This window comes from Leguminivora glycinivorella, unplaced genomic scaffold, assembly GCF_023078275.1.
Source record: "Leguminivora glycinivorella isolate SPB_JAAS2020 unplaced genomic scaffold, LegGlyc_1.1 Scaffold10, whole genome shotgun sequence".
In the NCBI taxonomy this organism is placed as follows: Eukaryota; Metazoa; Arthropoda; class Insecta; order Lepidoptera; family Tortricidae; genus Leguminivora; species Leguminivora glycinivorella.
In genome coordinates this window covers 253763-275279 of record NW_025952835.1, presented here as the reverse complement: position 1 = coordinate 275279, position 21517 = coordinate 253763, and the positions used below count along the sequence as shown (strand labels likewise).

The 21517-nt window shown below is 36.1% G+C and overlaps 3 protein-coding genes across 4 annotated transcripts; 1 reads left to right on the top strand and 2 right to left on the bottom strand.

The window, feature by feature from the left end:
* Positions 1 to 2513: 2513 nt before the first annotated feature.
* On the bottom strand, positions 2514 to 8765 carry LOC125242155 (ras-related protein Rab-35-like). The gene is made up of 4 exons (XM_048150864.1): positions 8538 to 8765; positions 8149 to 8448; positions 5333 to 5481; positions 2514 to 3143 (listed from the first exon to the last, which is right to left on the bottom strand). Exons 1-4 carry the CDS (start codon positions 8587 to 8589, stop codon positions 3039 to 3041), a joined length of 606 nt encoding a protein of 201 aa, XP_048006821.1. The 5' UTR covers positions 8590 to 8765; the 3' UTR covers positions 2514 to 3038.
* Positions 8766 to 9431: 666 nt separating this feature from the next.
* Positions 9432 to 11593, top strand: LOC125242180 (actin-related protein 2/3 complex subunit 4). The gene has a single exon (XM_048150897.1). The coding sequence runs from the start codon at positions 9682 to 9684 to the stop codon at positions 10186 to 10188; it is 507 nt and encodes a 168-aa protein (XP_048006854.1). The 5' UTR covers positions 9432 to 9681; the 3' UTR covers positions 10189 to 11593.
* Positions 11594 to 14069: 2476 nt separating this feature from the next.
* LOC125242179 (ubiquitin fusion degradation protein 1 homolog) lies at positions 14070 to 21340 on the bottom strand. 2 transcript variants are annotated; one of them, XM_048150895.1, is made up of 7 exons: positions 21245 to 21340; positions 21051 to 21171; positions 20469 to 20623; positions 19655 to 19784; positions 18523 to 18665; positions 17666 to 17869; positions 14070 to 16271 (listed from the first exon to the last, which is right to left on the bottom strand). In XM_048150895.1, exons 1-7 carry the CDS (start codon positions 21245 to 21247, stop codon positions 16116 to 16118), a joined length of 912 nt encoding a protein of 303 aa, XP_048006852.1. In that variant the 5' UTR covers positions 21248 to 21340; the 3' UTR covers positions 14070 to 16115. The 2 variants fall into 2 exon arrangements, with proteins under 2 accessions (XP_048006852.1, XP_048006853.1); XM_048150896.1 differs by having other exon boundaries at positions 21051 to 21165; positions 21245 to 21310.
* Positions 21341 to 21517: the final 177 nt, after the last annotated feature.

Sequence of the window (21517 nt, the reverse complement as noted above, 5' to 3'; positions counted from 1 at the left end):
CGCCTGTTAAATCCTGTGGCTTCATAAGGTTTTATTCTTTACAGAAGTAGTCGACTTGCTATTATTGCCTCGGTACTTCATAATTTTGCCTGGCTTGGTTTGAAAAATACCGTTTGATATGCTTATAGGGTTATAACCAAAACTGTGAAGATTTATGCTGTTTAGTTTCATGTGTAAAACTTTATATTTATTGGGTTTTTGTATATGACTAATTATGAAAATAAGGCATTATGTTTATTTTAAGAAATCATAGACATGCATTTTAGTATTACTTCAATTTTTATTTTATACTTTTTTCGGTGAGTGCATCCATCAACAATCCAAGTTCATCATTTAAATGACAGGCTTAGGAATAAAATTCCCAAAATTCTGGTTAAATATTTGTATATAAATCCATAAATGATAAAAAATTATACCTATTATATTACAAAAATATCAATCCATGTTTTCTAATGGGTTTACCAGGGTTTTTAATAAATAAAAAATGGAATTTACAACACTGCACATCATACATCGCCGCCTAAATAATTTCACAATTTTACTTGCCCCCTCTCGTTGATCCTGACAGATAAGTAGGTAGTGAAAATTCCAATTCATATAGATAGACCTATTTTATCTGTCAGGGACAAAGGACAGTATTATCTCGAAAAGTTATCTAGTTATATTTGTATGCATGACAATGACATTCAGTTTTATATTTCGTTCTTTACTGCACTTGTTATATTATCTTAAATTGCATTTAGTTGACAGAGCACATTAGCTCAGTGAGTATTCCAAATAATCATTACTTATGAACAACTAACAGTTGTCAACCACCAAAATACGAAAAATTTGGCATTAATCATATTTTAGCCAATATTTACAGTGATATGTAAATATTAAAATATATGACGTATTGACAAAGAAAAATAAAACATATTTTAAAATGCGATCACCAATCTGTGCCGTGTCAGCCATGAGTAAAAAGTAACTTTTTAAAGTCTTAAGTTGCATCTTCCTTTTACATAGCCCATAAAATTGGTCATTCCGTACCAACACTTAAATAATCATAATAATACATTTTCCAATTGTTTTTACTTTAAAATTATCCTTATTCGTTCCGATATGGCCCAATCACAGTTCGCGGTTTTCTGTAACGTAAGGTTGGCTAGGAAAGCCACACCTTTGGTATTACCTGCACATTTAGAATCAGTCATTTTAAATTTCCTGCTTATCATATAGTTTATTTTAATATAAAGGTCATCAAATTATAGGTACTATATTACTAAAATTGATGCTAATGTTTTAACATAGGCCAAAATTCACGTACATATCATTTTGAATATTGAAAAGTGACTGAGCCATGAAAATATCATGTGAAGAATTGATGAAACCAAACAATGCCTGCCCTCAAAATAGACCTTAGTAAAAATTAAATTAATGGTATACATTTATATATTCTATGCAACATTTCCATATCATACACACTCCACCACATTAAGATATTGGGAGTACAAACACACCTATGCATTCATAATAGCCTAATGTAATTTTTGGAGTCAATATTTCCATATATATGCTTGCTCCTCTTGCAGTGTGTCAACCCAGCATAATAAACAACCATTTATTAAGATTGTTGCATAGTGTTCATATAATTTATTTAGATTTTATACAGTTAATATTTCATGCTGTAGGCAATAAATCTACTAACATCGATAGTTTTTGCATTTGTGCCTTTCATGCTTCATAAGACTACAATATGATGTACCAATGTAATATAAATCTTGTCTATGGAATCATTTCAGAACTTAAGGGCCCTCTCCAAATTTATTTTTTTTATATACACCGTGTTTCCGGTACCACTCAAAACCTCAGACACCCCAACTGATTTTTATTTTTTTAAACGTATCTACAATGTTCATTTTTTAATCTGATGATTATTATTTTTTTAAATTGAATTTTTAATTTTCTGTGCAGCTCTACTCGGCTTTTAACTCTACACTCAATAAAATAATTGCTAGCTACCATCATAAACCTTCAAACTGTTTAATTGTGTATGTTACTGCAACGACATAAGGTTTACCAATAGACAGCTATGTCACTGTAAAGCACTTTAACCTGTGTCACAGTAAACTTCAAATTGGACAGGAGACGCAGTAAGCAAATTTAAACCTAACATTCAAAATGACAAGGTTGTAATTAGGTACGAGTTCAATTTGTTATGACTTATGATAAACTTTAAAATTAAACTGACGCACAACGTCTATCTCGTAGCGGAAAAAATAATCGTCCAAGTAAAACCAGCCAGTATTAATACCCTTAAATACTGAAAAAGGTATACAACCTTTAACAATATGATATGCACAATGTTGTATTACGAATTTGTAAAATGGGCACGTAAGCAATAACTAATAATACAAATTAAAACAAAAAATATTACCCCCATCAAGATATAGCTCAATCGATTCTACTCTCGATTCTGAACAAACAGTTTTCAGGTTTTTAGTGTTAAGTGAAACACGGTGTATTGTTCTAGTTGTACAAATTTTAAATGATACTTTATGTTCTGAGCGAGCTCACTCCATCGTAGGCCACGTCTTTGCCTTTGGCTAGTCTGTGGTCAAGAGTAAGCCCATTCATAAAAATAAAAAAAATCATGTAAATGTGTGACAATTAAAACTGTCTAATAATGATACTATTGTGCTGTCTGCAGGCCATATTCCCATAAGAACCTTCTCAATTGCGACAAAATTTCATATAGAGATCAACATTATATAACATGCATTAAAATGCATTACATATTTCTAAATTACCCTTCATGACGTCCAAACTGCCCAATCAAGTCTACAAGAACACAGCTTACCATTTTCAACAACTGAAAAAGGATAAACAGATGCATTTCAGTATTCCTAGCACCAGTAACTGGACAGTATGACATGTATTCCGAATAGGAAAATATTCTGACACTAATGTAACACTTGCATGGTCCGTGGTTCTGGGTTGTGCAACACAGTATTTGAGCATAGCGTAAGTGTCCGGCACTGTGCCCTATTTCACCACTAGCAACACTTCTTCTTGTTTTTGCTGCGGCTATTCTTCAAGTTGACTGTGTCGTTTGATGTGACGTTTTGTCTCTCTTTCATTTCCAACTTTGATCTTAGTACCTGGAATTGATAATGAGTTGTTTAATAAACATAACAATTACCAGGAACAGTAACGTGTTATGGAGTAACTAAAAATAGATAAATTAACGCGTAAAGTTAGTTGAATGTAAGAAGTTTTAATTAAAAAATGTGGATTGGTTTTCTACAGGCGTCATAAAGCTTAAGTTTTATAATAATAAATATTGGGGACACCTTACACAGATAAACCTAGCCCTAAACTAAGCAAAGCTTGTACTATGGGTTCTAAGCGACGATATACATACTTAAATAGATAAATACATAGAAAACATCCATTACTCAGGAACAAATATCTGTGCGCATCACACAAATAAATGCCCTTACCGGGATTCGAACCCAGGACCGCGGCTCAGCAGGCAGTCTTACTACCGACTGAGCCAGACAGGTCGTCAATTTATGTGTAATGACTGTTATGAGCATTCTCGAGGACACAAGAATGTATTATCATTTATCAAACTATTTGAACACTATGATTCAAAATTGCGAATGTCTCTCTCTCTCTTGCCGAATACCGAATAAATATTCGGTATTCGGCAAGTTTTTCAATGTTCGTATTCGGCCGAATAATTCGGTTGCATTGCCGAATATTTACCGAATAAACAAAGTAAATAACTAATGAAGATCTTACGCATTCCACTGGATAATAAGCTCCTATTTTAGTAGCTTTATAAAGAACTACTAAAAATGCGTCAAAATATAAACACAATTGTTTTGTAAAAAAGTTAAAAACCGTAGTTTAAGAGGTGAGAAGAGTTCAGAGTTGTTTTAACTAAGTTTTAGTTATCCACTAAATCATAAGAACATAGTTGTAGTATGTATAACCATTATTTATTATTTATTTATTTATTTATTAGTAAAAACATGTTTACATGACCTTACAGTAAAACCAATGCGTCACGAAACTTAACACTACTTATCAATCATTTCATAGTTTTAATATTAACAATCGCTTTAAAAATATGACGTAGGTAACCGAATATTCGGCCGAATGTTCGGTTCGGTAAGAGCTGAACCGAATGTTCGGCCGAATATTCGTATTCGGCAAAGTCCATATTCGGCCCATCTCTACTCAGGTCAGGACACAGGGTATTTTCTGTTTTAATTTTGTTTTTCCAAACATATTGTTTAATGTGAGTATTATTCCTCAAATGTGTTTATAATAACCTAACCACAATATTAAAATTTTGAAAAACTTTTTAACAAAAAATAAAACCGCCTTCAAAAATAAGCGCGTTACAAAACACGGAGAAACTAAAAAGCAAAAAATAATAAACCTTTGAATTCAGATTTCTTATCGTATTGCAATAATCTAAACATCCAAATTATAAACAAATCAATTATTTTTGCAGTCGGTACCAGACCTGTTCGTCGCCTTGCTATTGCCTAACCTAACCCAACCATACGCAGGCTGGCACCGACTCCAAAAATAATTGATTTGTTTATAATTTGGATGTTTAGATTATTGCAATACGATAAGAAATCTGAATTCAAAGGTTTATTATTTTTTGCTTTTTAGTTTCTCCGTGTTTTGTAACGCGCTTATTTTTGAAGGCGGTTTTATTTTTTGTTAAAAAGTTTATTTATTTGTTGATTTTTAGTGGTTCCTATTGATATTATACGTATCAGTCCGAATACATGTACACTAGTGAAAGAATTATCCTTTAACTCCTAACCATTGAGGAGTTGACCTTCCATCATCAGCTCAGCCACATACAATTATTACCATCAGGCGTAAATACTGGTTTACCTTTGAAAAATACACTAAAAACATTACATGTGCCTATAACATTTGAAGAGTTCCCTCGATTTCTCCAGGATCCCATCATCAGACCCTGACTTGGTGCCAATGGGACCATCTCGGGGTTATACCCGTTCGATCAAAAAAAAAATTTTGAAAATCGGTCCACAATTCTCGGAGATATCGAGGAACATACATACAAAAAAATAAAAAAATAAAAAAAAAACATTCAGTCGAATTGAGAACCTCCTCCTTTTTTGAAGTCGGTTAAAAAACCCTCAACATGGCTAAGAACACTCCCAACTAACTCAGCTTTCGAACAAAAAAAATCTAAATCGGTTCATCCATTCAGGAGCTGCGATGCCACAGACAGACACGTCAAACTTATAACACCCCATCGTTTTTGCGTCGCGGGTTAAAAATAATAACTCACCATTTTTGTGATAGTGAGAAACATCTCCTCCACGTTGATATTCTCTTTTGCACTAGTCTCGAACAGGGGTATGTTCATCTGGCTGGCGAACCTCTGCGCGTCCTCCGTGACCACCACTTTCCGAGACGGACAATCATTCTTGTTTCCAACTGTAAAGGTAAAGTGTATGTGTGATTAACCACTAGTTTTGGAAGTTTCTTCTTTATTAGGGGCTTCATATTCGTAGCGCCTATATATCACTGCGGCTGTTGTGACATTGGAAAAGATGATTCTTACAGGATCAATACTGGCTAGTTTAAATTGATACAAATTAGTTATTTACAAGTGGGAAAACTAAAAGATTCTAGGAGAACAAGTGAAAACAAAACTCAGTTCAAAAAATCTTAAGTTACATAAAGAAAAATACATACACCATGTTTTTTTTTTGTTTTCCGTTAAATTCAACAAGTCAGGTTCATTATCAGGAATCATATAGTATGTTACTTTTTGTTAAAGTAAAAAAAGGTCGTACTACACGTATTAAACCATTAAATTTACTCTTTGAATAACTTGATAACAGTAAGAATTAACACAATAGTTTCTTAGAGAAATTAATTGTAATTACCTAAAGAACTTTCTCTTAAATCAATAAAAACAGGTTGTCGGAAGATTAGAAATCATCAAATTTCTTTACTTATTTCAACTGAATTTGTAATGTGGCAGATTACAAGAAGACTGCTTACATAATAAGAAAAAAAAACGCTGACCCGTTTACCATGGTCAGTTGAGTTTTGTTTTTGGTAATGAAAGTAGTTCACTTTTAATTGTTTATGGTAATCAGCCTTATGAGATCTGTCTGCGAATTTGTAACATGTTAGGTGTGTTGTAATAATTTGCTTAGCTACATTCTGTCAGAAATATCAGACTATTGTATGTTAATTTTATTATTAGTGAAAATGGCACACTTATATACTTATCTCAAAAAGATGACTTATAGTGCCTCTTTTCTTTGCCACAAACGCTTATGTAATTATGTATATTGTTTTACAGTAAAAAAAAAAAACAGTTTAAAAAACACTGGATTAAAATATGACATCTCAAGAGGATGTTTTTAGACATTGTTCAATTTCGAATGTAGGAGAAAACTGTTCATATTATAATAGTTAGAATGCAACACACTAATCCGATAGGGCAAAACACATTACTCACTAGCATTTTAATTAGAGATGGGCCAAAGTGTGTAAAGGGAACAAAGTGTTAAATAATGTAAGTTGTTTCGTAATTCAAAGGATAATGCCATCCTATTTCAGTATTCCAAGGAACTACAAAAATAGAGCTAAATATTATGCTTAAGAATATCAATAACATTTTGTATTTTATAACAAAAATATAGGTCAAGAAAAAACAAAATTTTAAGTATCCATCTATTGATAAGAACAGTAGGCGCCATAGTAACACTAGTAACGTTATGTTTTCATTACCATTCCCATTTGTTTAAAAGTTTTAAACTTTACATCAGCTTTAAAAATATAGTGCACTGAATATTCGGCCGAATGTTCGGTTCAGTAAGATCTGAACCGAATGTTCGGCCGAATATTCATATTCGGCAAGTCCATATTCGGTCCATCTCTAATTTTAATCTGGTTCACATACCTACAATTCCTACAAATCTGGGGGGTTACCATGACATACTAGACGTTCAGTTTAGGTTGAGAGAAAGGGACACAGCTATAGCAGTTACATAGCTCCGTCCCTCTCTCTCAACCTAAACTGAACGGCTTTAGCATGTCATGGTAACCCCCCAGGACTCATAATTACATGGCAATTGGCATGACTAATTTATTATCAATGGAATTTCAAACCAGTAATTTAGTTTTGTCCTCAGTTACAGAGATAAGGGATCTTATTTATAGTCGTTAGGATGCAGAAATGATAAGCGACAGAATGTAAAAAGCTACAAACATTAGCACATATTAAAAACACTGGTGAAATGACAACTTAAGAGGACAAATATACTTTAAGTTAATATTTTATTTTAGTTAAGTTTTTGCACTTTAGGTTTTCTTGATTTTTAACTTGTTTTAATGAATTAATAGATTCAAAATAAATTTTCTAAACAAATATATACATTTAAATTCATGGTTAAGTCACATTATAACATACCATGATAAAACTAACAAATATTATAAATTCAACTTCCAGACAAAGGTCAGACATATTTTCACACAAGATAAACATTTATTGACCTATGACTGAACATGGTATCACTGGTGACTCACTGGTAAATCAGTGCCAGAGTCAAAGGGAAACAAGTAATTAGATTACTAACACAGTAGCATAACTTATTGATGTATCATTTCTGGGACAGCACTGATATAAAGGATAGTGGCCTTTGAATATGTTTTGGTTTGAAGTTCTTTGAGTAATAGAAAGTTATAAACCTAAGTTTAAAGTAATAATTATTATCCTATGAAAGTAATTTTAATTTTTTTGGTTCTGATAGAACCTTACTCAGTATTTAAAAAAAAAAACTATATCAGCCATAATTCAATGTAAAAGGTAAATATAATGGAAATAATCCTATGTTAAGTTCAATAAGAATTATATCTTGTAAACAATAACATTATAGTACATTTATAATATTATTCTAATGCAAGATTCATGGTAGAAATATTAATCAGGGCTAATTCTAATGAGAAATAGCATTGTTTAGGGGGCGGAACAAGTAAACAACACCTTTTTTCTGGCCTCCTAGAGGTTAGAGGTGAAGGTCTTACAAGTTGAGGGAAGAGAAGCTGTGCAAATTCATAAATATGATCATTTTTGTTAGTACTTACCTAAAACTTTGTTCACTACATCACAATTCTGTTCGATCTCATGTAGCCACCGTTTGACGTTCGCGAAGGATTCTCCGTTGGTGACATCGTACACAACGATGACGCCGTGAGTGCCCCGATAATATGTGCTGGTTATCGTCCTGAACCTCTCCTGTCCTGCAGTGTCCCATATCTGCAGCTTCACTCGCTCTCCGTTAATTTCTAGGGTTCTTATTTTGAAATCGACGCCTATCGTCGTAATGTAGCTACCCGAAAACGTGTTGTCGGCGAACCGCAGGAGCAAACAGCTCTTACCCACACCTGCAACACATCATCATCATTGCAAAGAGCCATAAATTACCACAATATCACACGGAAAATCGGTTACTGACGAGGCCTCGCCCACTCACCACTGTCACCGATAATCAGCAGTTTAAAAAGATGATCAAACTCGCGCGCCATTGTTCGGGTGTACTGCCGACAACTCTCTAAATGGTCATGTGTTCACTAATGACGTTAAAAAACGATTTAACACAACTTGAACTCTGAAAATATTAATAAAACGCATGCCGTAGGACGTTACGTTTGCGTCACTTTACAATACGTCCGCCATTATTATCTTTTTTAATTTCACTGTCATTACCATTAGGGAAAATTATATGACATTACATTACTGACTTCTGGCAATACTTGCTTTTAAGACCTTTGATACATGAAGCTCGGAACACACTACGCGGACGTCCGTCGTAAAACGACCGCGACCGCGACCTATCAGTGTGCACGGAACAAAACATCCAGAGAGCCAGATTTCGATCGGACGTCCGTGCGCTCAAGGCCACGTCCGCGTCCGTCGACCGATAGTTTGCACGGTTATGTGTATTTCCATTGTCCAGATTCCCGTCCGCGGTCGATTTACGACGGACGTCCGCGTAGTGTGTTCCTAGCTTTACCCTGGACGCACCGGAGGCGACAGTTGCACGGCGACATTTTTTGTCTCTGTCTTGGACGCATATAGTAACGACAGAGACAAAAGATGTCGCCGTGCAACTGTCGCCTCCGTGTGCGCCCAGCCTTAAAATAATCAAATATTTAACTCACTGATAAATTTGTACTAAGTGCTTGCTCTTTCATGGTGATTAAGGTGATATCTAATTAACCAAAGACTTGTTTTTTACTACCGCAAACATGCGTATTATATTCTTTGATCGCAAAATTGAATGATGAAAGATGAAAGATGTGTCTAAAAGTACACACTTTTAGATTTATATATTATTAAGAAAGTCCATGTGTGTACTACAGACCTAAATTAGTCTTAAATTACTAGAATTCACTGTTAAAAAAAACAGTGACAAACAATGTTAGCTGTCATTTGGCGCTAGTGCTGCGTGAAATACCGTTAGAGTGAAGGAGATGTATATAGTGCTTATTTATGACAAATATTTACGATTTCGTCAAGGGGGGTGAGTCAAAGCTGTCAGATTGTCAGAATATAAAGATAAAAGTTTAGCTTTAATTTAGGTGTGGTACACTGCCAATTTTAGTGAAAATACAGCAATGTCGGCTACTCTGAAACCATATCTAACGGCCGTGCGCCATACGCTAACTGCCGCGATGTGCTTAGAGCATTTCTCATCGCAGGTTGTGGAGCGATACAACAAACCAGAGGTCGAGGTTAGAACGAGTAAAGAACTCTTGCTGAATCCCGTCGTCATATCTCGTAATGCCAACGAGAAAGTGCTGATAGAGTCTTCCATAAACTCTATTAGAGTGAGTATTATGATCAAACAGGCTGATGAGATCGAAAAGATCTTGTGTAAGAAGTTCATGCGTTTCATGATGATGCGAGCAGAGAACTTCATCGTTTTGAGGCGGAAACCGGTCGAAGGCTACAACATCAGCTTCCTGATTACGAATTTCCACACGGAACAGATGTTCAAGCACAAATTAGTGGATTTCGTTATATATTTCATGGAAGAAATTGATAAGGAAATCAGTGAAATGAAATTGGCCGTTAACGCTCGGGCGCGTATTTGTTCCGAGGAGTTTTTGAAGCGCTTCTAGTTGTATTATACCAGTATAGAGTATGATGAGGCTGCCAGAGCCCCAAGCTTAGTTCCCACCCTTCAACTCCTTTAAGCTCAAATGTGGGTGAGGCATGGGCCTTATTGTGGTGCACTTGGTACTTGATTATTTAGTGACTGATGTGATTCTTAATTTATATTCGTAATTATGTTACATGACAAGCAAAGCTCTGTGGGTATTTTGATAATGTTTGGTAGTCCAAGGGCTGTTAAAAGATAGAATGATGTTATTCCGTTGCTTAGGGCTGATACATACAGATGAAGATCAATCGAACTGCAACTCTAGCAGCAGTCTGTATGTATCAACCTTTATAATCATCCTGTTACTTTGCTTGGTAAGTATAAAAGTACACCATATATGTAGGCCTCTAAAAACTGTTTAGAATTTTGTAGCATTTTAGTTTAAAAGCTACTATATGTATAAAAGCATGCCAAAATGGGGAATATAATGTTTTATCTTTTCCTGGTTGTTATGATATATGTTTATTACCAGTGAGGCCCATAACCTATTGGACTAACTTGTTTCATTATTGAAGCAACAAAGGCAAAAAAGAAGTGGCACCACCATTTCAGTATTTATTTTTATACTTAAATATACTTATCAACTTTGATGTAGCAAATAATTATCTTCACCAACTTAATTTGCTATCATATTACTTTCCTTGAGTTATTTGGCAGTGTGGTTTAGCTTAAGTAAGCTTACCTACTCCTCAGAAACGAATGGAAAATCATTTGATTACCATAAAGTAACATGAAATTGTATACTAATCTAAACACAATCATTTAAATGTTTTTTTAAGGAAAAAGGAATCCCCCCTCCCCTCCCCCCTATCTGATCTCCAAAGTTTACCAATTTTTTTAACCATCTAAGACTTATAGCATATTAAATTAAACTTTGATCTCTTCTTTATGTCCCACAGAGTTTTGCTTAATATATACTCCCTTATTACTTATTTTTTTCTCTTTTTTTTACAAATATAAGTGAAACCAACAGGTATTTAACATAGGTTTAGCCAATGTTTATAATAATTGTATGAATTTTATAAAAAAATAATTTTATTGCTTTCCAAACTATGTGATGGTACTCATTCCTAACATAAGGCATTTTGTAGGATTTTAATTGTATATTATGTTAGCAAATTAATAGCTACATAAAAATTACAAGAGTTTTTAAACCTTTGACCACAATGTCAACTAATATGCACAACTTCAGGCCAAGCTCAACCGTAGCGCATGTTACCAAGGTTCACAATCACATGCTGTAAGTTTGCCAGATATATAGGACCACAATGTCAACTAATATGCACTACTTCAGGCCAAGCTCAACCGTAGCGCATGTTACCAAGGTTCACAATCACATGCTGTAAGTTAGCCAGATATACAGGGTGGTCCAAACCTGTTTTTGTTTAGATTCCGCACATCATGGGCTATCAGAATATACCCCATGTATAATAGCCGATTTTATGTAGTTTACGAGTTACGAATTTGTAATTTAAAAAAAAAGACTGTTGAGTTTCTTTTTGCATAATCATCACTACAAACAAAGGATTTACTGAAAAAAAAACCTTCCTCACTTTGATGCCAGTCGGAAAAAAATACCAATTTTAAAGTTTTACGTTCATATTCGTACGTATAAGAGTCAAGATGCTCAAAAATATCCGATTAGACATTTTCAAATATTTTTGTGAGATATCTGATGGTGACTGTACACAACAATATGAATGGTGTTCAAAGGGTTTAGAAGCTTCTTGTATATATTATAATTTTATAAAATAAACTTTAAGGCCAGTTATGTTGATAACTTTGGTTTTGTCACATGCACTAACATTTTTAAAAGAATATTTTTAGTTTAGGAAATAACTGCATGTCAGGCAACCACACTATTAGTTCAATCACCGGCATAAATAAGTGATGATTTCTGTACCTTGTCACTTTAACGTTGTGTTTGAACTGTCATACGAAATTGTAAAATGATTAAAAGCGGCAAGGTACACAAATAGTCACTTATTTATGATGGTGAATGTTCAAGGCATAAACAAAGTTCTATACAGATATAGCACATATTTACTTCAGGTTTTGCATATTTTATGTGAACACATGGTCAACTTAAGCTGAAAATATGAAAACAATATTTTATAGCAATAAACTAATCGATTTTAAGAATAACTTTTCGATGCTAAGTTTTATAATTTAAAAATATACTATGACGTCTATGACTATATGTTGATTATTTAGTTTTGTTATTAATTTGTAATATAACGGTCAGAAAGCTAGTGGTAATTTTCATTTTATTTAAATAGTTTTATCATGTATTGTCTTAACTTGGAGATTAATAAAACAAGTTATGTATTTGTAACTATTTCTTTTACACCATTTTCCTATGACTGCTTGCAACCATTTTCCTGGCGTAGTGGCTAAAATTATTATATTAAATAATTAAAGCTAATTGTATGTAAATTTAATATTGTTACTGTTCGGAAACAGGAAAAAACATAATAAGTAAATTCATTGTTGTGTTTTTGTTGGTAATCTCTGAGGCGCTTTTAGCGCCATCTGTAGCGTATAGTACATGCTTTTTAACTTTTCATTAGCAGAAACGTCTGCAATCAATGCCACTAGGCTTAGGGCCCATTTAGACGGTACGAGAACTCGCATACGAGTTTTATTACATTGCTGTATTTGATGGCTGCGCAAAATTGTATGTACCCTCAACAGCCCGCAATGTAACTAAAATCGCATGCGAGTTCGCACGCCGTCTAAATCAGGGGCCCGTTTCTCGAAAGGTACAAGCCTTGTATTACAAGTGCGCGAACTGTCAAATCGTATGGGTTGTCATGGAAACACACTTGTAATACAAGGCTTGTACCTTTCGAGAAACGGGCCCCTGATTTAGACGGCGTGCGAACTCGCATGCGATTTTAGTTACATTGCGGGCTGTTGAGGGTACATACAATTTTGCGCAGCCATCAAATACAGCAATGTAATAAAACTCGTATGCGAGTTCTCGTACCGTCTAAATGGGCCCTAAGCCTAGTGGCATTGATTGCAGACAACCCATACGATTTGACAGTTCGCGCACTTGTAATACAAGGCTTGTACCTTTCGAGAAACGGGCCCCAGGTCTTAGAATAAAAGTAAAAGTGGAAAATTTCTGCATTAGGTGTCTGGATCGATACTGTTCAACAAGGAAATATTGATGCGGAGTACAATAACAATGTTACTTATCAACCCAGAAAATAAATAACCACAGAATCATCAATGTCACTATGGTGAAATAGGCCACAGCACTCTGCCACCTGAGTCACCAAGACTTCAACCAAGCCAGCGAAATGTTTTACCCCAGACAGACATTTTTCACTTTTATAGTTATTTGTTATACAAGGGGGCAAAGTTGTATTTTAACGCCGAGTGTGGAATTTAAAAACGAGCAAGTGAAAGGAGTCTATAGTTGAACCACGAGCGAAGCGAGTGGTTCGAGAATAGAATCCTGAACTTGCGAGTTTTTTAAAACACGAGAAGTAAAATACATATTTGCACCCGAGTGTAACACAAAACTTTTCCCCTCACTATAGCGAGGAAACTACAACGCAAAAAATGCGTTTATCACTGCTTCCAGTAGTTCCACAGGTGGTAAATCATCTTTATTACTAGATTCACCTGCTTTTATCAATTTTAAAGCAGTTAATTTGACTTTATTCAAGGTCAAATTACTTTACCCACTAGTGGATAAAATGCGCTTTTACCCGCTGGTATTAAAGGACAAAACACGTGTTTCCGAGCTAGTGAGGGGAAAAATTTATTATAAGCCTAGTACATACTTTGTCATACTTCACCTTAAAATGAAAAACTTTTGGCCCAAAGTAGAGATCACATGTATTTTTATTTTACAGAATCTTTCAATACAATACAGCCATACATTAATAAGCTTATGCATAACCCTTTCAACGTATGTATAAAATCTACTTAGGAACGGCTACACAGCATGTATGACAAATTATTTCTATCACTATTATTTTTCGATAAATATAACGCAAACATGGAATGGTAATAATATTGCCAAAAAGGATAGTTCAAGAAATAATGTTCCCACACATGTTACTATTGGCCTTTTATACATTAAACGTGGATGGATCCCATGTTTTCTCCATTCATATGACTATGACACCAGTGGCCATGTCATTGATATCATAGTTGTTTTAGTCACTTGTCATATATGCGTGCACTTACGCACTTATATACTTCTTAGAACGTGACAGATATGGTGAAAAATGATAGACAGCCCTGCATAGAGCTTTTGATGTCTTCTAGAACTTAGTGCCGGTACAGACATACTGCTATTTGTATGGAAAGGAGGTGGCAATGTGCAGTTAACATATTATAAACAGCAGTCTGTACCTGCCCTAAAAACAATAGCTACCTTGAGACACGGTGCTATTTTAATAGTCCCGATTGAATGAGGACTTTAGTAATCCTGGGGGACCATTAGAACATGAATTTCTTATTGCACCTGCAAGTTTTGAAACAAGAAAGAGATGCATATATTTGTCACTCACTCTTTCCCATAGTTGCGTCTCAAAATTTGCAGCAATAACGTGTACATTGTCATTGTCAGTGTAGCTTTTAGTGTCTTGACCTCCAACTCTTGCACGGGTAGCATGGTCGCGTGATAGACGATAAAATATCAGGCCGTCCCTATCGCACAATTAATAAGTGCGATAGGGACGGCCAGAGGTTTTATCAATTATCGCGCGACCATACTTGCCTGCCTGAATTATAGAGATAGGTACAGAAACTTTCGAGTTCATGATAGCTAACCTGAACCTGCAGGTTCAATTGGTTCAAGTTTAGGAACCTTTTTATGAAGAAGATAATCGTGTCTTAAAATTTTTGTCTCTTGTTATTTAGCATTAGCTTACGTCTACTCACGGCTTGATCCAATCAGATCAAACAATATCTTTGCTTCATCAGACTGCAATGGGGCGTAAGCCCCTCTCCATTATGCCATTGCAATGTGACGAAACCTTCAGCCACCTTAACTAGTCCCACCAAAACGAGTAAGCTTTGACCTATCGGCGGTAGAAACGAACAAAAGATAGTCGCTCCCGTGTGAATAAAAGAGAGAGAGAGCGATTTATAGTTCATCGCTCGGTGACGAACTTATAACTCGCGCTATCGTCGCGTCTCTCCATCTTTTGTTCGTTTCTATTGCCGATAGCTCGTCGCTTACTTGCTTTCGGTGGCAGCAGCGCCTAACACAAAGACCGCGCACGCTCTGACCGTACACACTCGACGCCAACCGCCATTTTTTTTTACTTAGGGCCTTATCACACTTGCGATTTGCGGGCGACTTGAAAGCGAAGCGAAGGCGCAGCGAGTTCGCCGCGAGTGCGCAGCGTGTTCGCCGCGATATCCCTTGCAATAGTGTTTGAATCTTCCGACGGTGCCATTATTGTTGCTTGTCCATTTGTCCACATTCGTAGATAATAAACTACCTACTACAAATATCGACTTAAACTAAAGTGGATAGAAATTAATTTTGCTGATGAATACAGCATGACGTCTCGACTCTAGACGCGGCGAACTTTTCGTTTCGCTTTCAAATCGCCCGCAAATCGCAAGTGCGAGAGGCCCTTAAAGGCTGATAGCGAGGTACATACTGCATCTTGTCCGTGAACTTCACGCTGATGTTTCAATGGGCATACAAGACGCAGTTGGTTTTCTATTCGTCTGTATCAGTCCCTATAATTATAAATCTTGGCAAAAATAGAGTAGAAATGGGACATTTTTTTTTCATAGTAACACTTACTTTTTTTATACAAAAGTGACGGTGGCGCCCGTATTATTTCTATTCTTTTTTCCCAGGCTGTATGGTCAGCGGTAGCGTGGCTTTGTCTGCAGCGTAAAACATTAGTTGGACTTGGCAGTGCGTAGCGTGAAGCCCTCTCCTTTGAAGGCCTCGAAGGGTTGTATGGGCGTCTCCTCGCGCGCGCTGGACGGGCGCGTGCGGATGAACCGGATGGTTCCGATCTCGTACTCGTAGTCCGGGATGCCACGGACGTAGGGCTGGAAGGAATTATAATATATTTATATTATAGGACATTCTTACGCAAGGAGGATGATAATTCTTACGCAGATTGACTGAGTCCCACGGTAAGCTCAAGACTTAAGATATAAAGATGTTCTGAAAATACACATGAAGAGGTGCAAACTTGAGCCCTCTGACTGAGAGCGGAAGGCAGCGCAGCGGCCCGAATGGCGACGTCTCGTTCATGATAGAGTAAAGGACTTTGAAACTGAACGCCTCATTGAACTCGACCGGAAACGAGATGAGCTTAAAGCCCGCCCGCCATCCTCATTGTCCTACAATTATATAGGTGGTGTGCTGACGTGCCCAAAATGTGCTCGAAAATTTAGCCATAAGATAGGGTACGCGAGCCACGTAAAGGCACACCAGAGAGTGGAACAGCTACACTCTCTTTCTTGAAATTGTCTGTTCCAGAACACACAGCCGCTGTGGCCGAAATCGGCCATGACAGCATCATCAAGCTCAAGATTACTCAAGAAGGCTTGTGTTGCGGGTAGGTCAGACAACGATATATCTAAGCGCACGGCAGTGCGCAGGCCAAGTTCCAGCAACAGGCCGCGCGCATGCCGTGCACTATTTACACGAACCGTTTTGACCCACCCAGGGGGGACCCCCTGTAGCTCAGGACCTATTTCAAGCACTTACAGAAATAAAATAGTATGCCACTAAAGCCTTCAGCCAAAGAGGGATCCATACTAACTAAAGAAATAATAATAATAATAGCAATACATCGAACAAACTAGATATGGAAATCAAGGCTATATAATATATAATATAATGCCACTACAGCAGTATGCCAAATTTCATAGATATAGCTTCAGTAGAGCCTGAAATATGACCTTGTGAAAACAGCTAATTTTGGCACTGACTGACTCACTCACTCACTGACCGGTAATCAAAACCTTTCGGCCACTTCCAATTGTCCTCATTATGAGATTTGGCATACTGGTATTTTATATGTAGATCAAGAAAAAGAAATTTAAGAAATCGGTCAAGCATGAGTTGGCCCAATCTAATATCGAATTTTTAATAAAAATATTTATGAACCAGGCAGGCAATTATGGTCGCGCGATAAATGATAAAACATCTGACAGTCCCTATCGCACTTACTAATAGGACGGCCTGATATTTTATCGTCTATCGCGCGACCATGTTACCTGTGTAGGTCTTATAATAATATAACAAGTGTATAAAATTAGTATCAATAGAGACAGTGTCGACTTGCCGCACAGAATCGCTCTCACTGAGTAGCTCCTTGCCATCTAGCCTGTTCCTTAAAGGACACCAGACACTGAGGCGCTAGATGTAGGGATAAGGGCGGTGGTATATTGTTCCATCACCGCCCGACTCCTTATGTATAGTAAACTCTTACCTGTCGACTTGTAGCCGCTGGCTCAGAATCACTCTCACTGACTAGCTTCTTCTTCTTGCCATCCAGCCTGTTCCCTTCTCCCTTGAAAGGCACGAAGCCGCTTGGTTCAGGCATCAGGGCAGCAGGATCCTGTTCAGCCTCGCTTTGTGCTTCATGACTTGTACGCTCCTCTTCCTTGTAGCCGACGGGAGATTCAAATTCCACCTGTTAGGACAAAAGAGAGTTTGTATCGTTATTTCTCCTACATAGAAAGACTATACACGGTGTCACATAAGGAAACCGAATAATATTAACAGCGTATTCCTCATCATATTAGAAGAGTAAAATGTCATATAAACCTTTCTGGATTTTGCCTACTTTCAGAGTTATAAGCATTAAAAAAATAACAATCACTTATTATTTCTCAGAATAAAATGCTATTTTGATGGCGGTTGTGCCATTACCGGAAAATAACTAGTAATTCATTGCAAAATAGTACATTTCGATACAAGTGCGAAAAAGAGGAAGTTCGAAACGAGTGGCGATAAATTAAAACACGACCGAAGGGAGTGTTTTAAATCGACACGAGTTACGAATTTCCTTTTTTACGCACTTGTATCGTAATGTACTATTATTTTTTAGAAAAAAATGTGAATTTTTGTTTTAAGTGCCAGTTTTACCAGTAAAATTTACTTTTTATGCAAAAATACATCCAAAAAACTAATTTAAAAAAATTTTTTTTGGCGTAATTTGCTTTGATGTCATATAACATTTTATCTTCATTTTGCCTTCAAAAGTGCTTAGTTAAAATCTTTGGGTTCCCTCATGTTACACGGTGTATTTCCCCGTCATAAGGCTTACGAAAGGTAAATACTTACGTTCATATCACACTCTATGATGATGACAGCATTTCCAGGTTTGGTTTCCAGCACACACAGCTCGTACACTTTGGAGTTGTACTTGATGGCGATGACGTCACCGGTCGTCAGGCATGAGAAGTTACGTAGGCAGTTCTCCAGTACTAAAAAACAAATTTATGATTAAGGTACAGCAGAGAAAATCTCGACTGGGGGGCAATTGTGACTAATCCATTTTTTCCATTATTACACTATGATGTAGAGTTCTACATGTATTCACTGAACACGCCTACCATATATAACCGATGGACACTCTATTTAATAATGCAAACATTGTAAAACATGGAAAAAATGGACCAGTTACATTTGCCCCACTGTATCTTAAATATTTCATATATAATAGATTATTTAGTCAGGGCAATTGGGATTGCGAGATGAAGGTGCCTCATCAACACAATTTCGTTATGATACTACATAATTATTAAATAATAGTAAGAGTACACTGCATTATAAAAATAGTGATGTGAGAAGGTCAAACTTTGGCTACTGTTGTTAGAAGCCAAAGGGCTCGCAAGGTGGACAGAGTTCCTTCAGAGAGGCTCTAGGGAATCTTGAGTGAAATAAAAATGTATGAAATGGAAAAAGTTCAGAGAGTTATTATTGGGCGAGGATCTGCATGAGCTCCAGGATGAAGGAGAAAATGCAGAGGAATGGATCCAGTGGCGAAAACTCATGTTGGAGGCCATGACACGCTTTGAGTTGCTGCACCAGAGAAGTAAGGTTTGTTATTCAGTTTCAAAAACATCTTGATGAAATGAGAAAATAGTCTTCATAGACATTATTAGGATATATATTGATTTAAACTAACACGATCTTCACTCATATTATTAAATTAAAACGGGACTTAACGTAAGTTTTACGCGATTAAGTCCCGTTTTAATTTAATAATATTATTAGGATATATTGATATACCCTACTAAGAATTTGAAGCTGATGGTTCAATTCTAGAACCCAAAGACCCTACAACCTCCCCTTCCCTGGATCTGCGCTTGAACCTAGTGTGCATTGAATGCTTCATACATGAACTAGAGCTACCTCATTACGAACGTCTGTGCAAAGTTGCCCGGTGGAGATCTGGAGATGTCATAATTACCTGCTTTAGGATTGCTTATGTCTAAGAAGTCTTCGGAAAGAGGTTTGAACTTGGAGAATGTAGCGACAGGCAGGGACACACTCTCAATCTGGAGCAGGGTTCCCTCCTCCATCACCAGATTGGCCATCATCTGGAAATAAACATCTTATTATCTACTAGCTTTTGCCCGCGGCTTCACTCGTGTTAGAAAGAGACAAAAAGTAGCCTATGTCACTCTCCATTCCCTCAACTATCTCCACTTAAAAAAATCACGACAATTCGTCGCTCTGTTTTGCCGTGAAGGACGGACAAACAAACAGACACACACACTTTCTCATTTATAATATTAGTAAGTAATTTGGATTACAGATAATTGTGCATTATAAATTTTAGACATATAAAGAGTAATTTCCACTTCAGGAGAAAGTAATAGAAAATATGTTTCCAAAGCCATATGTTTGACACATTTGAGAGAAAATAACCATTTTGTGTAAAATAGCCTTTATAAAATTAAATAAATAGGTAATAAGATAAACATGTCAAAAAAAAAAAAGCCTTAACTAAAAATAATTACAAACAGTAATTAGTCAATCAATACCACTCCGCACCGCCTCCGGTGCAAAAGTGCCCATAATATATTGTGAAATCTATTGATTTATTTCGAGTAAGCAAGCTCCTAGTGAAGCTAATACTTTATTGCTTTACACTACTAGGCAGGGTTGGCAGTTAACAAGGCCCATTATTTACCTATATGTATGTGTAAGCCAAATAATTCAGACTTACAAATAACAGACCTTGCCCAATTAAAGTTCTTCATAAATAATATTCAACATACCCAGTGTGGCAAGTACACTTTCCCCTCATCTGCCACAAACTCCAGCACTCCGCAGTGAGTGGACCTCTTGGACTTCTTGTTGGTCAGTTTGAAGATCATGGGGTACTCTATGTTCAATCTTGTTAGCTGCTCCAGTGCTGACGGAGGCATGATTACTGGAAACATTCCAATTAGAATCTTATTTATATCACTTGCTACTTCCATAGTTGAATATCATTAAAAATATTATTAATTTGCTGATAATGTTCCTAGAAAAATAATTTGTAAGTTAGAGCATCTTTTTAAGTGTGTTACCCTGTAATAAATCATTTTATTTTATTTTAAATGCTTGGGGTGTACATTATTCTGGGTACAGTTTGTTAAGACAACGTTTTTGTTTATTTCGTTTATTTGTTTCTTAGGATCACCAACAGAAGATACAATATACATACTATTAATTACAGACACATTCACGTTTTCATGATAGTCATGTACAAAATTTGTAAAATCAATGATGTGAAAGAAAAACTAAGGGCAGAAAGATAAGGACTAAGATATGTTCCAAATAACGCTATTGTAACCAAATTTAAAGTATTTGCTAACTTTTGCCTCCTCTCTCAACATCCTGTCTCTCATTTCCTGGCAGCATGGACACTGAGAAGCATCTGTAAGACATGTTGAAGGGCCGCGATATTTCATGGAACATGTTGAATCCAAACTGAAACTATAAAGTGTATGTTAAACAATTTATGAATCACATCCCACATTCTATCGAATGAAACCACTATAATTCCTACCATTTTGATATTTTTATCAGGTTTATTTAACACAAACAAAGAAATTTTAATTTATTGCAAAATCATGCACACAATCTAGCAGCAGAAAATAAAAACAGATTTGACAGTTGACAGCTGATGTCAGATGTGACACAAAGAAAAAGAGATCATTGGCAGACTGAAAAAATATCCAGCAGAAAAATTGCAAAGCAAAATCTTTCATCGAAATCTAATAAATCCTTGAAAATATAAACCGTATATGTCGTAAGGGAAACTCGTTAACCTTTGTATTTA